Source organism: Antechinus flavipes, chromosome 5 (genome assembly GCF_016432865.1).
Source record: "Antechinus flavipes isolate AdamAnt ecotype Samford, QLD, Australia chromosome 5, AdamAnt_v2, whole genome shotgun sequence".
NCBI lineage: Eukaryota > Metazoa > Chordata > Mammalia > Dasyuromorphia > Dasyuridae > Antechinus > Antechinus flavipes.
The window spans coordinates 239,455,082-239,476,449 of record NC_067402.1 but is presented as its reverse complement, the minus strand read 5'-3'; the positions used below and the strand labels follow the sequence as shown (position 1 = coordinate 239,476,449).

The following is a 21,368-nucleotide window of genomic DNA, read 5'->3' as shown; positions in this document are numbered from 1 at the left end:
ATATTTTACATGGAAATAATTGTTTATGTTTGTGAACTTCATAATTTAAAAAGAAATTTAAAAAAACAAGAAAATATACTCAGCTTTTAAGTTCTTCTTGCTATAATGAAAGACTGAGGAAAATCTTACCTAGTTTTGGTAGAGAATAGGGCACTTTGAAGTAGTCTTCATAAAACTCTATCAATCTCTTTGTTATATGGAGAGCATAATCTCCAGATCCTCTTCTGACTGCATCAGGTCTCGCATATAATCGTACCTGATTAGAAACAAGTAGGCAAAAGAGAAAGAAAAAGTTACATCAACCTCCAGACTTTCTGCTTTTCTGCCTTTATTACAAAGGTGAGCCAACACAAATCACTTTTTTATGTTCTAAAAACCAGAAGAGAATTTTTGTTCATATATCAAAGAAAGCTATGGCTGAAGCCATAGAAGTTAAACAATTAAGGTAACAAATTTGAGAAAAGAATGATTATCGTTTTTCTTGTTTGTCAAATGGAAGATTTATATACTTGGCATCAAAATCAATGTTGAAAAGCATTCACTCACATGTGTTTACTAGAGATATGAATGGATTAGGATAATGGATCTCTTTGTCTACTTTAAATGTAGGCAGGATACTGTGGTTCAGGAGAGGAAGTTTATGATTTGTTAAAGAAACAGTTTATCAAGTTTCAGATGCATTGCTACATTGAATAAAAATATGTAATTTATATTTTCCACTTTTCTTCAACACCAACTGTTATTATTCTCAGTGGATAAGCTAAGTTTGAGAGATAACTATTTGTAAAATCTTTCATGGACATAAACAATGAACATTCTTTAAGTCAGTCCATAAAGGCTCTAGTCCAAGGAAACCAAAAGAGACAAATAAGGAGAAGCAATCCATATTTCTAGCACAAATTGGCTATTTAATACTCATGTGAATGGCCTCAATTTTTTTTGCTATATATTACCTAGTACTCACCAGAAAGAGCCTAAGGAAAGTCACATAGAACTTTACAAAAACTGTTAACAATTGAGGGAAAGAAGAAAAAGATGTAAATCAAATTATTTCTTTTATTTAAAAAAATCTAAAGAGCATGGTTGGTTTTTGCAAAATACTCACATGCATATGTGCACATGCATGCATGTACACACACACATACACACAAACACACCCAACTAAATCTACTTTTTATTTACCTGCTCCTTAATCTTCATATCACCACCCAGCAAGGTTTAATCAATAGGTCAAAAGCTTCAGAACAGGAAGACCTGATGATTTCAGGTCAGCCTCAGAGATTTAACCTATTCCCATTGTGGGATTCATGAATAAGGGCAAAAAAAATAAGCTTAAAAGCATTAATGACCTGCTACCCAATCAAGAATGTGTGAGCAAATAAATACCCTCTAAGATGTTCTAGACCTTGTTTCAGGACTGGGATCATATTTCATTTCTAATACAAAATAACCCAGACTTTAGTTTCAAATATTGGAGGAAGGGAGAAGTAGGTAGAATAGTAGATAAGGCAAAATATATACTGGAGATATCTTGTACTCAGCTCAAAAGAGCTCATTTTAAAATATTCATTGTGAGTTTCTATAGCTAAGAAATTGGCAAAAGCTAAAAATCATAACTTGATTTATTACTTTATTGTTTAGATCAAAGAAATTAGAAAATGTAAATAACACATATTAAATTTAAAATAGTGTCATGTTGGATAGAAGGATGGAGAGGGGTTTTTTAGGATGAAGGAGACCAGGACATGTTTTACAAAGTAGGAAATGAGCAAATAGACAGATTTAAAGTAAATGATGGTTGAACTGAAGCTGAGTGAAATGAGCAGGACCAGGAGATCATTACACACTTCAACAACAATACTATATTAGGATCAATTCTGATGGATGTAGCCCTCTTCAACAATGAGATGAACCAAAGCAGCTCCAATAGAGCAGTAATGAATTTAACCAGCTACATCCAGTGAAAGAACTCTGGGAAATGACTATGAACCATTACATAGAATTCCCAATCCCTATATTTTTCTCCTCCTGCATTTTTGATTTCCTTCACAGGCTAATAGTACACTATTTCAAAGTCCGATTCTTTTTGTACAGCAAAATAACTGTTAGGACATATATGCTTATATTGTACTTAATTTATACTTTAACATACTTAACATGTATTGGTCAACCTGCCATCATAGGGAGAGAATGAGGGGAAGGAGGGGAAAAATTGGAACAAAAGATTTGGCAATTGTCAATGCTGTAAAATTACTCATGCATATAATTTGTAAATAAAAAGCTATAATAAAAAAAAGATGGAGTATGAATAACATAGGGGACAATCTCTTGAAAGAGATGGAATAGAATGGGATTATTGGAGCAGTTTAGTTTAGTCAAAGAATAAATCTAGTTCATCATGTGAGACAAGTGTGATAGAAGAAATACCAAAAGACATAATGTGAAATAAGGAAGAGAGAAGAAAAGGGAGCTTTTGGTGAATGGCCTCAATTTTTTCTGTAAAAATATGAGAAGTTTCTCTTCTCTGGAAGAGGGGGAAGAGTGAGAGGAGGTTAAGGAGATATGAAAAGATTTACTGCTGTAAAGAGTAGGATAGGGAATTGATAAGGCATGTATGATAAGAATGTCTATCAGTAATGATAGCTCAGTTGAGGTTATTATAATATAAACCATGGACCCAGCCGGAACAGTTCCATGAGATTCAAGGTCTGAGATCAAAGGAAAAATGTTCCTCTTTGCACCAGAAGTTCTCTTCATCTTAATAAGGGAAAACAGAAGATGAAAGTTTAAGCACAGATGAAAGTTGTCACTTTGGGGCAATTGGAAGATGCTTGACTGGGGCTTTTGTCTCCTCTCATCAGGAGATGGAGGGTACAAGGCAAAAGGTCAATGGAAAGTTTGGCTCCTCTTCTCAATGGAAATTGTAGGTCAGGCATTAGCAGGATGTAGTAGACTCAATTGCACAGTGAAAATCACTTTGAGGCAGATCAAAAATACTCATCTGACCTTTATCACTTTCCTTTAAAAGGTATACTATACAGCAAAGTGCCCTAAATAGCCCATTGAAATAAACATCAGTAAAGTTATGCCACTGAATCTACTGGACCCCTTGATAATATGCAAGTGAATCTCCAGGCTACCAACATTGAGATCAACAGCAACAGTCCACTGGGAGTACTGCACCATTTCTCAAGGATTCATCAGAGACTAAGTTAAACTCAACCAAGAACTAGCCTGAGATAATAAACCCATAAGTAAAGCCCCCCACAAACCAAGAACCAAAGCAGTTTAACATGACCAAATAAATAAAAGAAGCCCAAGTGATCAGAGCCAATAGTGTCAGAGAAAAGGGATTCACTGGAGATATCACATACAGAGAAATCAATTACCATTTCACAGAAAGAGCTGTCACCAATGGCTCCAAGCTTAGCCCTTGACCATCCTATTAAAGTTCATGTCTACATGATATGAAGGATGAATATTCTGGACAATCACTACAGCCATGTGGTTCCTTGCAGAAGAAAGCCCAATTTCTTCCTTTTGTTTTCATATAAGTGGGAAAAGCCTTTATGTTATGGCTGTTATGGGTGCTGCTTCAGATTCTATGTGACATTAGGTGAGGCCATGTCTGGACCCCTCAACACAATCCTATGTGTCCCTCAACATAATCCTATAATTAGCTTATGTGCCCTACCGTAGCATGGAGACCAATGGAAGAGAAGGTCTGAGGTGTTTAAGTATTTGAGTTCTCACATGTTAATTCTTAAGGTTGCTAAGCTTCTTGCTTTATTGTCTCAATATTAAACTATCATTTCTCTATCTCTGATGCATAATACTTTTTTAAGGGTTTTTATTTTTGTTTTTGTTAATAAATATTGGAGAAAATATTTATTTAGTTCACTATTTGTCACTCATTTGATTTGATTAACAAAAAAGAGAAGGTACATAAAAAAATTTAAGGATCACTAGTTTTCTAAGGAGAGAAAATGATGGCAAGTCAAATCCTAAATATTGTAATGTCAGAAGAAAAAGCTAAGCAGAACTGTGTATATATAAAAAAAGGACAAATTAAAATAATACATAGCTCACCTTTAGGAAGAAAAAAAAAACACTATGCTTAAAACTCCAAGAGACAGTGGTTATTTTTATCAGTTCCAATAAAAAAAAAGTTTGCAAATAAACACAAGAAAGACTCAATTGTATAGAAAGGAAATTTGAATAGTATAAAACTGTTGTAGACCCACTAGAAACTGGGAAGGAAATTGAATAATTTTTCCTAACCAAAGAAGCCTAACTACAAGCAAAAAATATATAGCCTAACCTAAGCATAATCATAATCAATGAAGATATGTCATTGTAGATAGTCAATAAAAAGAGAGACTTTGGAGACATTCATAAAAACAGAAATAATCAGAAAATTCAACTTGCTAATATCCCAAACAATAGAACCACAAGTAAAGTGAACTAGAATAATATAATAAGGAAAGAATCAATGCAATCAATTACCCCATATTTAAATATGTTTTTGTTTCTTTTTTAATAAGAGAGACATATTGACCTGTGGTACCAAAAAATTAATTAGAGGAGAAGAGATATTGAGATTTTTTTTTCAATATATAAGTGATAAAGATGTAATAAATGGAAAATTTGAAAGTAGAAGAGCAGAATTTAAGTACCATGGATTAAATCCCACTGCCCCTCTATAGCAAAATATATATAGTGAAATAAAACTGAACAGTGAGAAAGTATGTAAATGAGGAGAAAGAAAGAGAACAGGATAGAATGTGTGAAAAACCCTTATCAAGTTCATGTGTAAAAAGAAAATTAATAGAAATTTCTGAAGCGTCTAAAAAGAAAAGGAGATGGTAAACTGGGAGAAGTAACAGATGACAGCAAAAGATGAGAATAAAAAGGGTGTTTCAATTCAGTGAGAAAGAAAGGGTCCTACTGAAGAGCATGTCAACGGGGAAAATGGTGCATTTCCACAATTGGAGAAACAGATCTCATGAGGGTTTAATCTGAACTGAATTCTCTAAGGAAAGGGACATAAGAGTTCCTGGGTGCAGCTGGTACCCAAAAGGATTAGAAGTCTGAGAAAAATGGACCTGCCAATGGAAGAACAATCATGAGGAAGGTAGGAGGCAAAATTGAACTGCATGATTTATAACATGGGGTAATTTGTACCAATGAAGTACTGCTTTTATCTATATAACTCCCTCACAAATGGATAACTATAAAGAAAAAGAACCACAGAAAATGAAACAATGAAAATAATATCTATAAAGAAAATATAATAGAAATTTATTAAAATATAGAACTTAAACTAAGTTATTTAGAGGCTTCAACTCCATAAAAAAAAGAGATTTAAAAATAATGATTAACACTCTAATTTGGATCATAAAATTGCAGAATAAGCAGGAACAGAAAAGAATTGATGAAGAAGCAAAAGGAAATTCTTGGGGGGAGGAGCACAGGGAAAATCCTAAGAAACAAAAAAAGTTGGAAATGACAGAGAGTGGAATATGAACTTACTGCCTCAATAAGAGGGAAAACATAGATGACTAAAAATGAGTTAACAAATTGAAAGAGAGAAGACAGTGGAAACAAAGTTCTATAAAAGTAATTTAAACAAAATTAATCATAAAGCAAAAGAGTGACTTTTTCAAAAGGAGATAAAAAAAAGTCTTTAAACATCTACATACTTACCTACACACACACACACACACACACACACACACACACACACACACAAAACCAGAAAATTAAATAGAAGAAAACATAAATCTAATTTCCCAAAATTTTAAAGATGAATCCAATAAAATGAAAGAGTAGGAAAATGGATCACAAGAAAACCCCACAATTTCTTGCATAAAAGAAACATATGGAAAAAACAAAGCTATTTAGAGAATCAAAATCAAAGGCTAGGATAAAATTTACTATGTATCAAGGGAATCCAAAACAGAAGTTGCAATTATGATATCAAACAAAGCAAAAATAAAGATAGCACGCTACAATTTCTGGGAAGCAGTATGGGGAGGACATGTATAATATATCCCTTAAAAGGTACACCAACAAAATCAATAAAAAGAGAATTAACAAGATGAATACGAAAGTTTTAAAATTATAGATTTAGAAAAATAAAATAATAAAAGAACTTTATGAAAACTAAAAAAAATAGAAAGTTATAAATTGGAAATCAGACTACAAAACTGACTAAACTAGAAGTTTTTAATGATCAGTTTACAAAACTGAAGACCTATTATAAATCTTTAATTTAAAAAATCTTTAGGTAACAATTTTTTAAAAGGAAGGAACCAAACAAAATATCAATAGAAAGTGAGAGAATAAATATTAAAGAATGAGGGAATACTTTATGGAGCAATATTCTACAGATGAAATAGAGGGAATGGGATCCAAGTCACATATGAAGAAAGTGAAAAAAATGTCCATAATTTCTGATCCATAGATTCCATTGTTATGAATATATCTTTGGGATATAAATGGGGGAGAAAAAGGAGAAGGAGAAGAATGAGGAACAAAAGGAGGAGAAGAAGAAAGAGGAAGAGAAGGAAGAGGTGAAGAAAAAGAATTTGGAAAAGGAGGAAGAAACCACATACACCATAATATTTGAAGCACATTTTTTGGTGAAATCACAGAAGTGTAAACAAAGCATTTGCCCATAAATTGGGGGGAGGAGGGATTCTAATAAACTGAGATATATGCATGTAAAGGAATAACTGTAATTTTAGAAACAATGAATATATTGAATACAGAGAAGCATAGAAAAGCATATTCATTGATGCAAAGTGAAATAATCAAAACCAGGAAAACAATATGAAATAAAAACATAAAACTGAGAAATTTTCTTGCCCAAGCTTGATCATAATGAAGAAATATGAGATGAAATCTATCTCTACTTTCGGGTATGAAACATTCAAATAATATCAGACTTTTTTGAATATGTTGGTTAATATAGCTAAACTTTTTTCTTCCTTTAGTTAGCTTTCTGAGAAAAAAGCAGGAAATGTGGAAAATATAGGTAATACAAAACAAAAAAGTTCCAATATAATATATTTTTATGTTTTTTTTTTATAATTCTCAGTATCCCAATTTATTATAAATTTAAAAACTGTTGCTAATTCACTACGGTAAAAATTTTACTCATCAGAGGTTCACTACACAAATGAAATCAGAGATCCTAGCCATTCCTCATCCCAATCCCAAAAAAAGATTTGCATTTATCTCTGGGAATAACAAAGGATGCCATATTTTGTGTTATTTTTGGAACAATTTCTAGATTATCTATAAATCAAAATATCTGAGTTCTAGTCCTAACTGTCTATTAAGTAGCTATCTTATCATGAGTATTCATTTAACTCTTCTATATTGTTTTAGTACCAACCTCCACTAACTTGATACCATATTATAGACAAATATTTTAGCTATTACTGCATCACAATTTTTCACCCATAAAAAAAGGGTTAGATTACATAATCCCTCATCTTGACAGAAAAATTTCTTTAATTTTCAGCCCCATTTACAGATCAGAAAACAAGATGAAAAGTAAGATATTTTACTTATTTACTTATTATTAGGAAGTATGTCAAAAGAAACCAATACTTATGCATTAAGCATGAGGATACAGCATAGCATTTTAGATCTAGTAAACTAAGCTGGGGGCACAATCAGTCCCACTTAGGGAATGCTCATCTGAGTTCATATATTAAGTAGTCTAGGAACATTCCTATAATTTCTATCAATTAGCTTCATTTGCAAGCCACATGAATGTATGCTCAAAATCATACCAAAAAAATGTTGACAAATTAGTTAAACTCAGGATACAAAAAGCTTCCAATTTAATTTGCAACAATGGAATTATAAATTTTATCCTTAAAAAGATCAACTTCCTAAAAGCAAGGGCTGTTTGACATTTAATAAGTTTTGTTTTATTTTGTTTTTGTTTTTTTCTGTTTTGTTTTTTTTTTTATCCCCAGGCAATTAGTTCCTTCCTATTCACTTATTACCTCCCTTCTTAATACAGTCTCTTTCCCAAAGATCTACAGAAATCATATCTTGTACTTTAAAGATTAATCTAATTCCCATCTCATTGGTGATGAAAATCAAGGAAAGAATTTTATGTGCATAATTCAACCTTCTTGTTTTTGTAATTAATTCTTCCAGATTTCCTTGTTGTTCCCAAAAGCCTAGTTAGTCACATCATAGGCAAATAACAAAAATAGGTTGATTGATGGATTTGTTTTTAACTCTCTTCTACCATCACAATATATCTACATTATCAGGGTAACTGGCACTGAGCAGCAACAGTGAACTATGATTGTGAGTAAGTAGAAATAGATCCTTTGAGCTAATTATTAAAAAGAACAATCCTATGGGACACAATGAAGCAATGGATTTGGGCCATTTTTCTTTCCTTACAACAGAGATGTATTCTCAAACTAAATTCAAAAGGAAAGGAAATCATTGAATTGTTTTGCATGTGACCTTTCTTTGTTTATAGACGTATCCATCAGCAATTTATTGACATGCTATCTATTCCAACTCCAAATCAGAAAAAGATACAGATTCTAATTAATTTCACCATTGTTTCCTACTAATATTATATGAGTTACATAGTTCAGTAAAAAGGTAAAGAATCTCAATTCAGCTTTGCAAAAGATAGTCTAGAGAACTGATTATTCAAATAAAGCATCTCTCATCCTATTGGACCTTAAAAATAAAAAATGGTGAAGAAAAAGAGTAAAACTATGGAAATACTTACGACAAATCTAAAAAAACAAACAAGTTAACTTACTGCCTTCTCAGTAGTTAAATCAAATACCTGTGCTTTCAAAGGTTTTTCTCTGAAGTTTTAAATATTTTCATGTTATATTTTTTCAAAGTATGCTTTCTCAATGCTTTTGGGATTAAGTGGCATATTCTAATATTGCACAAAAGAAGAAAAATGACTTTCAGAATTTTTTTTTAATAATTTAAATTTAATAATTTAATAATAAATTAAATTTAATAATTTAATAATTAAATAAAATTATTAAAAATATTTCAAAATAAGAAGAGGAATTCAAATTCCATATCTCCTTTCATCTAAATAGTTTTCCACTTTACTGCTTTAGATATCTGTTGTGTTCTAGAAATGGAGAATTATGATATAATTATGTGAAACAGTCTATAGTTTCATTGAACAGCCATTACAACATTTACAATCAAAAGTGGATATGTTAAATAACAATTTGCATAACTTTTTCTCTGATCTTACTTTTAAATTTGGTATTTTAAATTAAATAACCTACCAGTGCTAACAATGAACCAATCATCCCAAGAGAGTAAATCAGGATTTTGAGGAAACATATTCAACAGATTAGATTCTTAAAGAATTAGCAAAAACAACAGCAGCAGCCACAACAATCATTCGAACTCAAATCTTCTGACTCCAAGGATAGGACTCTATTATACCCTTCAACCTGCCTAATGAACTTTTCCTTTGGTCCTGATAAAACTCAGGCTTATCCTAAAAATACCAACTATGGATAGGTTAACCATTTGACGAAATCTAATAAAATGAAATTTAATAAGGATATATGTAAAGTATTAACCTTGAGTCAAAAAAATCAAAGCCTCAATAAGTACAAGATGGAGGAAGCGTAAGTTAAATAGCAATTTATGTGAAAAAAATCCAGTGATTTTAATAATTAGCCAACTCAATATGAGTATATTGTAACATGGCATGTAAAAAAGCAAACACAATTTTAATATAAGCTCAAGAATTGGAGAGGTGTTAGTTTCACTCTAGTCCAGCTGCTCAGAACACACCTGAAGTAAAGATTAGCTCCAGATGTCCCATTTTAGGAATGAAACCAATAAATCTCAGATGGCCACCAGCATAATGACAAGCCTTAAAATTATACCATATGGTAAATGCTAGTTAACATGATATTTTTGAAAAGGTAGAAAGGTCCATTTTCCCCACATACATTTCAGAAATGTCATGAATGGTAAAGCTTAGGATAAACTAAGGAGAGCAAGGTAAAGATAATTTTAAATGTAGTGATTTTAGGGAGAAAGAAGAGACAAGCTATATTGGGAGAGGGCCTTTTCTGGAGGAAAATGGAACAAAAATAACTAACAATAGAAAAGAAGGCAGAGATGCTCAAATCATATTTTGCTTTTTTTTTTCTTCCACAAAAGAAGAATGGATGTCCCACATTCAATTACAGAACAAAAATTATGTACAGGGAGTTGAAACTCAAAATAAATGAGATAACAATAAAAACACTTGGTTGTCCCTGATTAAAAGGCAACTTGACCCAGATGGACACAGTCTAAGATAATGAAAGAATTGGAAGATATGATGACTAAGCTACTGTAAGGAATATTTGAAAAATCATGGAAAAGATGATGGCACCATAAGACTAGAGAAGGGCAAATGCTGATCCAATTTTCAAATAAAGGGAGAAGATGGATCAACAAACAATAACCTAGGTGGCCTGACACTGATTTCTGGGAAAATTCTAAAATAGCTTATTAAAGAGATGTTTACAAGCAAGTGGGGGCGGAGCTAAGATGGCAGAGAAGGCACACCCAACTTTCTTAGCTCTCTCATACCCTCACGACCAACATTAAATTCAGCCTCAAAAATAGCTCTTGACTGGTAAAACCTATGAAGACTAGAAGTACAACAACTCACCAGCCAAAGAAAATGTGGAATTTCATCAGAAAAGGTTTGTCCTGAGGGGCCAGGGAGAAGATCAGCACAAGCAGGGAGAGAACTAGAGTCTAACATATTGTGCAGACTAGGCGGCAGTGGTCTCTGTGGTTAGAAAATTACAGAGATGACACTGGCATAGAGTGATTGCTCTGCAAAACAGTTGATCAGCAGAGAAATCAAAGCCACTCTAAAAAATACCAGAATCTAACAGGATCTGGCTATACACAACCAAAACCAGAAGTGACTCAGCACAGATCATAGCACAACTGTGCAGCCCCAACCTGCAGTATGGGGCTTTTCTTTGGGGTAGTTACGAACCTGCACAGCAGGGGGGAACAGCCCAGAGCAGCCTCTAATCTGCACAGTGGGGAGCTTGGCCTGGGGCAATAGAACTGCCACAGTGCGACTTGCTTCAAGGCAGATCCATTTCCAGTCTGAGCAGGACTATAGCTGGTCAGCCATTAATACCCATAACCCCACAGGAGGCTTTGGCCTTGGGTAGTGACATTTTCATTGCTTAGTCTCTAGCCTCAGGACAGTTGTTAAACCACACAGCGGGGTTCTTCACTGGGCACTTCTGTAGCTCAGCCCATCCTGAATCACTTCCAGTTGTGTGTGTGTGGAGGGGGGTGGGGAGGGAGAGAGAGAACTTTTGCCCAGAGCACTCCCATATCTCCTGCCTGAAGCCTGTTTACACTTTTCCCTGCTTTACAAAGGAAGCTGGTAACCATCTTGCTCTGAAGGCAGACCCTAAAGGCTTTTAAAAATGAGTAAAAAAATCAAAAGGATAATCAGTTGCTTCTATACAGAAAAAGAACAGGTTTGCAACCCCGAGGAAACTAATAGCAAACAGTCTCCAGACAATACCCTAAAGGGGAATGTTATCTGGCCCCCTTTACATAACACTCTCCTAGAAGAGACCATTAAAAGTCTCAGAAGAGAGTTAGAAGAAAAATGGGGAAAGGAAAGAGGAGCTTTGCAAGAAAGTAATGACTTCCTGAAATATGAATTGGAAAAGGTAAAAAAATCCCAGGAAAGAAGGATTTGTGAATTGAAAAAGATAAAAAATTTGCAAAAAAAAAAAGTAGGATTTGTGAACTGGAAAAAGAAAATAATTAACTAAAAAAAAAAAAATTGTGAAATGGAAAAAAATTCCATAGAGCAAAACAACTCATTTAAAAACTTAATTGAGCACATACAAAAAGAAGTAAAAAAAGCTAATGAAGAAAATAACTCATTAAAAATCAGAACTGAACAGAAATCAATGATTCATTGAGACATCAAGAATCAATCAAGCAAGACCAAAAAAAATGAACAATTAGAGAAAAGCATCAAATATTTACTTAGAAAAATGACAGAACTGGAAAATAGATCTAGAAGAGATAATCTGAGGATTATTGGACTTTCCAAAAATTATAATGAAAAAAAGAGCCTACATACTATTTTACAGGAAATCATCAAAGAGAACTACAAAGAGGTAATAGAATCAGAAGGTAAAATGGGCATTGAAAGAATTCATTGAATACCTTCTGAAAAAGAGGCTAAAATAAAAACCCCAAGGAATATTGTGGCCAAATTTCAGAACTATCAGATTAAGGAAAAAATATTACAAGTAGCCAGAAAAAAAACAATTCAAATACTGAAGTGCCACAATAAGGATGACCCAAGATCTGGCTGCCTCCACATTAAAGAATCGAAGGGCCTGGAATCTGATATTCCAAAAGGCAAAAGAATTTGGAATGCAGCCAAGAATAAACTCCCCAGCTAAACTGAGCATTTTCTTACAGGGAAGAAGATGGACATTTAATGAAAGAGATGAATTCCATTTGTTTCTAAGGAAAAAAACAGAACTAAACAAAAAAATTGATCTCTAATTATAGGACTCAAGAGAAGCAGAAAAGGTAAAAGGAACTCTTGAGAACTGTATATCTGTTGTGGATATACAAAAAGACTACATGTATAATTTGATTTTACTGATATAACATAAAAAAGGGAAGTAGAAATGGAAAGGGGATAATGTCAGAAAAGCGGGAAAGGGGGGATAAAAAGAGTGAAACTACATCCCACGAAGAGGCAAAGGATACTTATCATATCTGAGGGAATTTAGAGAAGGGGAGGAACATTGTGTGAATCTTACTCTCATCAGAGTTGGCTCAAAGAGAAAATAATTGACATAGTTGTTTTACAGAAAATCTCACCTCATTAAAAAGGGGGAGAGGAAAGAAATTAAAGAGGTAAATAGAATATTAGAAAAATTAGATATGATAGACATTTGGAGAAAACTGAATGGAGACAGAAAGGAATATACTTTCTTCTCAACAGTTTATGGAACCTATACAAAAACTGACCATATATTAGGACATAAAGACCTCAAAATTAAATGCAGGAAAACAGAAATAGTAAATGCTTTCTTTTCAGATCACAAGGCAATAAAAACTACATTCAGCAAAAATAGGGGAAAAGAAAAAAAGAGTAATAAGGGAAGGGTACAAGAAAGGGGACGAGATTCAAAGAGGGGAGGGAGGGATCCTAAAGAGGGTGAGTGGCATGATACAAGTGGGGCACATAAGTTTAAAAGTGGTAAAGAGAGTTGGGGGGGGCAAGAAAAAGAAAAGAATAATCTGAGGATAATAAGATGGCAGGAAATATAGAATTAGTCATTTTAATCATAAATGTCAATGGGATGAACTCACCCATAAAGTGGAGGTGGATAGCATCCTGGATCAAAAGTCAGAACCCTACAATATGTCGTTTATAGGAAACACATTTAAAGCAGGGAGATACATACAGAGTAAAGGTAAAAAGATAAAGCAGAATCTATTGTGCTTCAAGTGAAGTCAAAAAAGCAGTGGTAGCCATCCTTAGATCAAGCAAAAGCAAAAACTGATCTAATCAAAAGAGATAAGGAAATAGAATAGGCCAAAAAGTAATTGGAAACTAAATAATCTCATCTTAAAGAATGATTGGGTGAAACGGCAAATTATAGATACAATTAATAATTTCACTCAGGATAATGACAATTGTTGGAATCCTTACAAAGTGTTAAGTCATTAGAGTTGATAGAGACAATAATTATCTAATTTAGCATGGTTCAGTATGATTGATCTGATCCTACGAGGAGATGTTATGGGCCAGAAGTTGAAACAACGTACTAAGTAGAACCGATAGAAACAATGTTCACATCTTTAGAGAGCTCATATAAGCAAGAAGCTCTTAGGGCCAGAGAGCACTCTGGGAGGAAACCTGTAATCCCACTCTCGGATCCCACAATCCCACTCTCAGAGAAGGAGTATAAATAGAGCTTCAGTGAGCCAACCAAGTCAGTTCAGGAGAAGACCTCTTGGAGGCACAACCAGATTCATTCATCCCCTCTCACACGACCGTGGGGGCTGGCCTCCTGCACTTCCCCCATTGAGACCAAAGTTGGTCTGAAAGGCTCTCCAGAAAGCTGTCCAGCCCAGACAAGGAGATAAGACTCGGAAGGAACACTCTGGGAGATTGAGAGCCAGAAGCCCTCTCTCAGAGGCAAGACAAATTCATTCCATCTTCCACCTTGGTGCTGGCTGGAGGCTGAACAAAGCAGATGCAAAGGACAACTGCAAGAGATATTGGAACCAAGCAGAAAGATAGGCCTCTAAGAAAAACTAACCGGGCTATTTTGGGAGGAGAAAATAAACATTTGCATTTTATCAACTGGCTGCATTTTGAGGTGATTATTACTTTTAACTGAAACTAAGGCTGCCTCCAGAAAACCTCCCCAAGAAACCTGCTTCCATTATATTTTAAAGAAGAAGAACACCACAGACAATGATGAGACATCATACCAAAATTTGTGGGATGCAACCAAAGCGGTAATAAGGGTAAATTTTATATTCTTAGAGGCTTACCTGAATAAAATAGAGAAAGAGAAGATCAATAAATTGAGCTTGCAACTTAAAAAGCTAGAAAAAGACCAAATTACACCCCCCCCAATAAAATATTAAATTTGAAATTCTAAAATTAAAAGGAGAAATTAATAATGTTGAAAGTAAAAACAACTATTGTACTAATAAATAAAACTAAGAGTTGGTTTTATGAAAAAACCAATAAAATAGATAAGCCTTTGGTAAATCTGATTAGAAAAAGGAGAGAGGAAAATCAAATTAGTAGTCTTGAAAATGAAAAGAGAGAACTTTCCATCAATGAAGAGGAAATTAGAGCAATAATAAGGAGTTATTTTGCCCAACTTTATGCCAATAAATTTGATAACCTAAGTGAAATGGATGACTACCTCCAAAAATACAGGCTTCCCAGATTAACAGATAAGAAAGTAAATTGCTTAAATAGTCCCATTTCAAAAAAAGAAATAGAACAAGCTATTAATCAACTCCCTAAGAAAAAATCCCCAGGACCAGATGGATTTACATGTGAATTCTACAAAACATTTAAAAACAATTAGCCCCAATGCTATATAAACTATTTGAAAAAATAGAGAATAAGGAGTCCTACCAAATTCCTTTTGTGAAACAGATATGGTACTGATACCTAAACCAGGTAGATTGAAAACAGAGAAAGAAAATTATAGACCAATCTCCCTAATGAATATTGATGCTAAAATCTTAAATAAGATATTAGCAAAAAGACTACAGAAAATCATCCCCAGGATAATACACTACAATCAAGTAGGATTTATACCAGGAATGCCAGGGCTGGTTCAATATTAGGAAAACTATCAGTATAATTGGCCACATTAATAACCAAATTAACAAAAACCATATGATCATCTCAATAGATGCAGAAAAAGCATTTGATAAAATCCAACATCCATTCCTATTAAAAACACTTGAGAGTATAGGAATAAATGGACTTTTCCTTAAAATAATCAGTAGCATCTATTTAAAACCATCAGTAAGCATCATATGGAATGGGGACAAACTGCAACCATTCCCAATAAGATCAGGAGTGAAACAAAGTTGCCCACTATCACCATTACTATTTAATATTGTATTAAAAATGCTAGCTTTGGCAATAAGAGTTGAGAACGAGATTAAAGGAATAAGAATAGGCAACGAGGAGATCAAATTATCACTCTTTGCTGATGATATGATGGTATACTTACAGAAACCCAGAGATTCTACTAAAAAGTTAATATCCACACCTTTAGTAAAGTTGCAGGATACAAAATAAACCCGCATTCTTATATATCACTAACAAAACCCAACAGTTAGAGTTACAAAGAGAAATTCCATTTAAAGTAACTACTGATTATATAAAATATTTAAGAATGTATCAGCCAAGGGAAAATCAGAAACTTTATGAGAAAAACTACAAAATACTTTCCACACAAATTAAGTCTGATCTAACCAAGAGGAAAAATATTAAATGCTCTTGGATTGGGCAAGCAAATATAATAAAGATGACAATACTACTAAACTAATCTATTTATTTAGCACTGTATCAATTAGACTCCCAAAAAACTGTTTTAATGACCTTGAAAAAAAATAACAACAAAGTTTATATGAAAATCAAAAGCTCCAGAATTTCACGGGAATTAATGAAAAAATCAAGTGAAGGTGGCCTAGCTGTACCAGATCTAAAATTATATTAGAAAGCAGCAATTACCAAAACCACTTGGTATTGGCTAAGAAATAGATCAGTGGACTAGGTTAGTTTCAAAGGACAAAAGAGTCAATAACTTTTAATACTCTAGTGTTTGACAAACCCAAAGACCCCAGCTTTTGGGATAAGAACTGCTGTTTGACAAAAATTGCTGGAAAAACTGGAAAATAATATGGCAGAAACTAGGCATTGACCCACACTTAACACCATACACCAAGATAAGGTCAAAATGAGTTCAGGACCTAGGCATAAAGAATGAGATTATAAATAAATTAGAAAAACACAGGATAGTTTACATCTCAGACCTGTGGAAGAGGAAGGAATTTATGACCAAAGAAGAACTAGAGATCATTACTGATCACAAAATAGAAAATTTTGATTATATCAAATTTTAAGGTTTTTATACAAACAAAACTAATGCAGACAATATTAGCAATAAACTGGGAAAACATTTTTACAGTCAAAGGTTCTGATAAAGGCCTCATTTCCAAAATATATAGAGAATTGACTCTAATTTGTAAGAAATCAAGCCATTCTCCAATTGATAAATAGTCAAGGGATATGAACAGACAATTTTTGATCGAAGAAATTGAGACTATTTCTAGCCATATGGAAGGATGCTCCAGGTCATTATTAATCAGAGAAGTGCAAATTAAGACAACTCTGAGATACACACCTGTCAGACTGGCTAGAATGGCAGGGAAAAATAATGCAGAATGTTGGAGGGGATATGGGAAAACAGGGACACTAATACATTGTTAGGGGAATTGTGAATACATCCAACCATTCTGGAGAGCAATTTAGAACTATGCTCGAAAATTTATCGAACTGTGCAAACCCTTTGATCCAACAGTGTTACTACTGGACTTGAATCCCAAAGAGATCTTAAAGAAGGGAAAGGGACCTGTATGTGCAAGAATGTTTGTGGCATCCCTCTCTGTAGTGGCCAGAAACTGGAAATTGAGTCGATGCCCATCAATTGGAGAAGGGCTGAAAAAATTATGGTATATGAATATTATGGAATATTATTGTTCAGTAAGAAATGACCAACAGGATGATTTCAGAAGGGCCTGGAGAGACTTACATGAACTGATGGTAAGTGAGATGAGCAGGACCAGAAGATCATTGTTTACTTCAACAACAATGCTATATGATGATCAATTCTGATGGACGTGGGCCACTTCAACAATGAGATGAATCAAATCAGTTCCAATGGAGCAGTAATGAACTGAACCAGTTACACCCAGCGAAAGAACTCTGGGAGATGACTAAGAGCCATTACATTGAATTCCCAATCCCAAGGCTGGATTTTTTTATTTCTTTCACAGGTTAATTGTACACTATTTCAGAGTCCGATTCTTTTTGTACAGCAAAATAACAGTTTGGACATGTATACTTATTTTGTATTTAATTTGTACTTTAACATATTTAACATGTATTGGTTATCCTGCCATCTAGGGGAGGGGGTGAGGGGAAGGAGGGGAAAAATTGGAACAAAAGGTTTGGCAATTGTCAATGCTATAATATTACCCATGCATATAACTTGTAAATAAAAATCTATTACAGAGAGAGAGAGAGAGAGAGAGAGAGAGAGAGAGAGAGAGAGAGAGAAAGCAAGTGATTAGGGGCAGCTAGATGACAGTAGATAGATCACTGGCCCTAAAGTCAGCTGTGTGACCCTGGGGCAAGTTACTTAATGGCAATTGCCTGAGAGATAAAAGAGAGAGAGAGCAAGTGATTAGATATCAATTATATATTTGAGTCCTTGCAAAACCTATTTTTGTGTTAGTCATGTCACAAAGAAAACACAGACAAAAAAAACAGAAAAAAAATTTAAGAAACTAAAAAGTATGATTCAATTTGCACTGAGTTCATTACATGTCTCTCAGGAGATGGATAGCATTTTTCATCATGGATCCTTTGAAACTGTCGATCATTGTCTTAATCAGAATGAGTAAGTCTTTCATACCTGTTCATCCTTATAATGTTGTTACAATATACAACATTCTCCTGATTCTACTTACCTCATTTTGAAACAGTTCATGTAAATCTTCTCAGATTTTTCTGAAACTATCTTCTATATCATTTTTTACAACACAATAGTAGGCCATCACAATCATACACCATATCTTGTTCAGCTATTCCTCAATTTATGGGCATTCTTACAATTGCCTATTCTTTGTCATCATAGAAAGAGTTGCTATAAATATTTTGTACAAATAGGTCTGTTTCCATTTTCTTTAGTTTTGTGTGTGTGTGTGTGTGTGTGTGTGTGTGTGTGTGTGTGTGTGACATAGACATAGTAGCATTACCACAATTTGCTGGGTCAGAGCACATGAAGTTTTAGAGCTCATTAGCCATAGTTCCAAATTGTTCTTCAGAATGCTGGAAGTAGTTTACAACTGCACTAAAAAATGCATTGGGATCCCAATTTTTTTTCCCACATCCCATCAAGCATTTGTCATTTTTTTCTGTCTTGTTTGACAATCCATTAAATGTGAGGTGATGTCTCAGAGCTGTCCTAGTTTGTATTTCTCTGATTGATAATGACTTGGGATGTTTTTAATGTGACTATTAATAGCTTTGATTTTGTCTTCTGAAAACTGACTGTTTATATCCTGTGGTCATTTATTGACAGGTGGAATGTATCTTATTATCATAAATTTTTCTCTGTTCTCTATATATTTGAGAAATGAAGTCTCTATCAGAGAAATATGCTGTAATTTTTCCAGTTTCCTATTTTCGTTCTAATATTGGTTACATTACTTTTGTTTAAATAAAATCTTTTTAATTTAATGTAATCAAAAATTATCTATTCTATTTCCCATGCCCTTCTCTTTTTTCTGTTTGGCCATGAACTTTTCCCTTATCCATACATCCCAAACTTATGTCTAAATCATTTATCCATTGAGACCTTATTTTAGTATATGGCTTGAATTGTTAGTCTTTACATAGTTTCTGCTAAACTGCTTTCCAGTTTTCCCAGAAATTTTTATGAAATGGTGAGTGATCACCCTGAAAAGCTTGGATTTGGGGTTTATCAAATGTGTCATTTATTACTGTGTATTGTTTATTACACCTATCTAATATTCTATTTCTTAGCTAGTACCAGAGAGTTTTGATTATTACAGTTCAGTAATGTATTTTGAGGACTTTTATAGAAATGTGTTGCATAACTTCACATGTACCTTCTCAATTGGGTAGAGTAGGAAAGGAGAAAATCTGGAATTCAAAGATTTGAAAAACAAATGTAAAAAGATTGATTTTATATGTAACTAGAAAAATAAAATATTTTTAAAGGGATAAAAAAAGAGATGGTTAGTGAATATTTACAAGCAGTGATCACAAAGAGCTAGCTTGGCTTCATCAAGTACAGGTTGTTAAACTCACTTTTTTTAAATGGGATTCCAAAGTAAGAAATGAAGGAACTACTGTGGATAAAATTTTTTCCCTAGATTTTATTTATTTTTATTTATTTAGCCAAAGCAATTACGGTTAAATGACTTGCCCAGGGTCACACAGCTAGGAAGTGTTAAGTGTCTGAGACCAGATTGGAACTCAGGTCTTCCTGAGTTCAGAGCTGGGGCTCTATCCACTTCACCACCTAGCTGTCCCTTTTTTTTCTAGATTTCAAGAAGACATTTCATAAAGTAATGAAGAAGAAAGAGCAAATGGGATTAGACAATTATATAATCAGATGGATTCAAACTGGCTGGCTCGCCAGATGAAAGAGTAATACCTGAGTGAAGAGCAAAATTACTGGGTTTCCAACCAAGACCAGGATTTCTGGAATACCACTACATATATGGAGGGGAACGTTACTCTTCATTGGTGGAGAGCGATGCCAGGTACCTACATAAGGAATTTATTAAATCGGGGTCAAGATTTCCTTGGGAAAAGAGGCACATGTGGGTTCCAGAATCTTTGGGAGAAACACTTGGAGAGGAGTAGAAATATAGGAAATTCAATGTCACTGATTTCCAGCTTGTTTCCCTAAAGAATTCTAGACTAGAATGTGATCTCAAAAGAGTAAGCAGAGTAGACAAAAAAGCTAAGGCATTCTTGGACTACATGAAAAGAGGAATAGTTTCTAAGAAAGAAGGAAGAATTAGTTCTATTGTGCTCTATTACCACCTGACTGTGGTGTTCTCTTCTTTTATATAATATAAGATGGTTCTCTATGGGAGCAGGTTTCTTGGGGAGGTTTCCTGGAGGCAGCCTTAGTTTCAGTTCAGAGTAATAATCACTCCAAATACAGCCAGCTGATAAAAGTACAGATCTTTTATTGCTTCCTCCAAAATAGCCTGGTTAGTTTTCTTGGAGGCCTCTCTTTCTGCTTGGTTCCAAGAGCTCTTGCAGTTGTCCTTTGCCTCTGCTTTCTTCAGCCTCCAGCCAGCACCAAGGTGAAAGTTGGAATGAATCTTACTCCACCTCCGAGAGTGGGCTTGTGGGCTTCCTCCCAGAATGCTCCCTTCTCTGTCAATCTTCTGAACTAACTAATCTGAAGTTCTAAGAGCGTCTTTATATATGATATCCCAAAGATTGACTCCTTCTCTGAGGGAGGGATTAAGGGAAGTGTGAATTCACAAAGTTACAAAGTTAACTTTGTGAATCTCCCATACTTGTGAACTCCAATGAGTACTTAAATACATTAGTGAATTGGAGAATTTGCTAAGTACCATGCTAAATTAGGCAACTGACATCACTTTGTAAGGATTACAACATCTGACCTTTTCTGGAGAATATTGTTCAATTCTGGGGCACTTTCACCTTAGGACATTGATAGATTGGATAATATCTAAAGAAGAGCAACCAGAATAGTGAAGGACCTTAAGACTATATCATGAATTACATCTAAAGGAACTTAATATGTCTAAGACTCACCATCCCTTCAAGCTATAATTCTTTATCACTCCTTCATTTCACAAACTCAAAGGAAAAAAAAAAACCTTTCTGCAGTTTTTGCCTCTACTTTCTCTCTTAATTCCCTAAGCCTTTGTAATCTCACTTACAAGCTAATCATTCAAATGAAATTATTTTCCAAAAA

The 21,368-nt window shown here is 34.0% G+C and overlaps 1 protein-coding gene across 1 annotated transcript in view; it reads right to left on the bottom strand.

Annotated features, from left to right (window-relative positions):
* TRHDE (thyrotropin releasing hormone degrading enzyme) overlaps positions 1-21,368 on the bottom strand; it is a 621,602-nt gene that overhangs the window by 471,345 nt on the left and 128,889 nt on the right. The window contains exon 3 of the mRNA XM_051961259.1: positions 130-256. Within this exon, the coding sequence (XP_051817219.1) occupies positions 130-256 (127 nt within the window). The remainder of the gene's footprint in view (positions 1-129; positions 257-21,368) is intronic.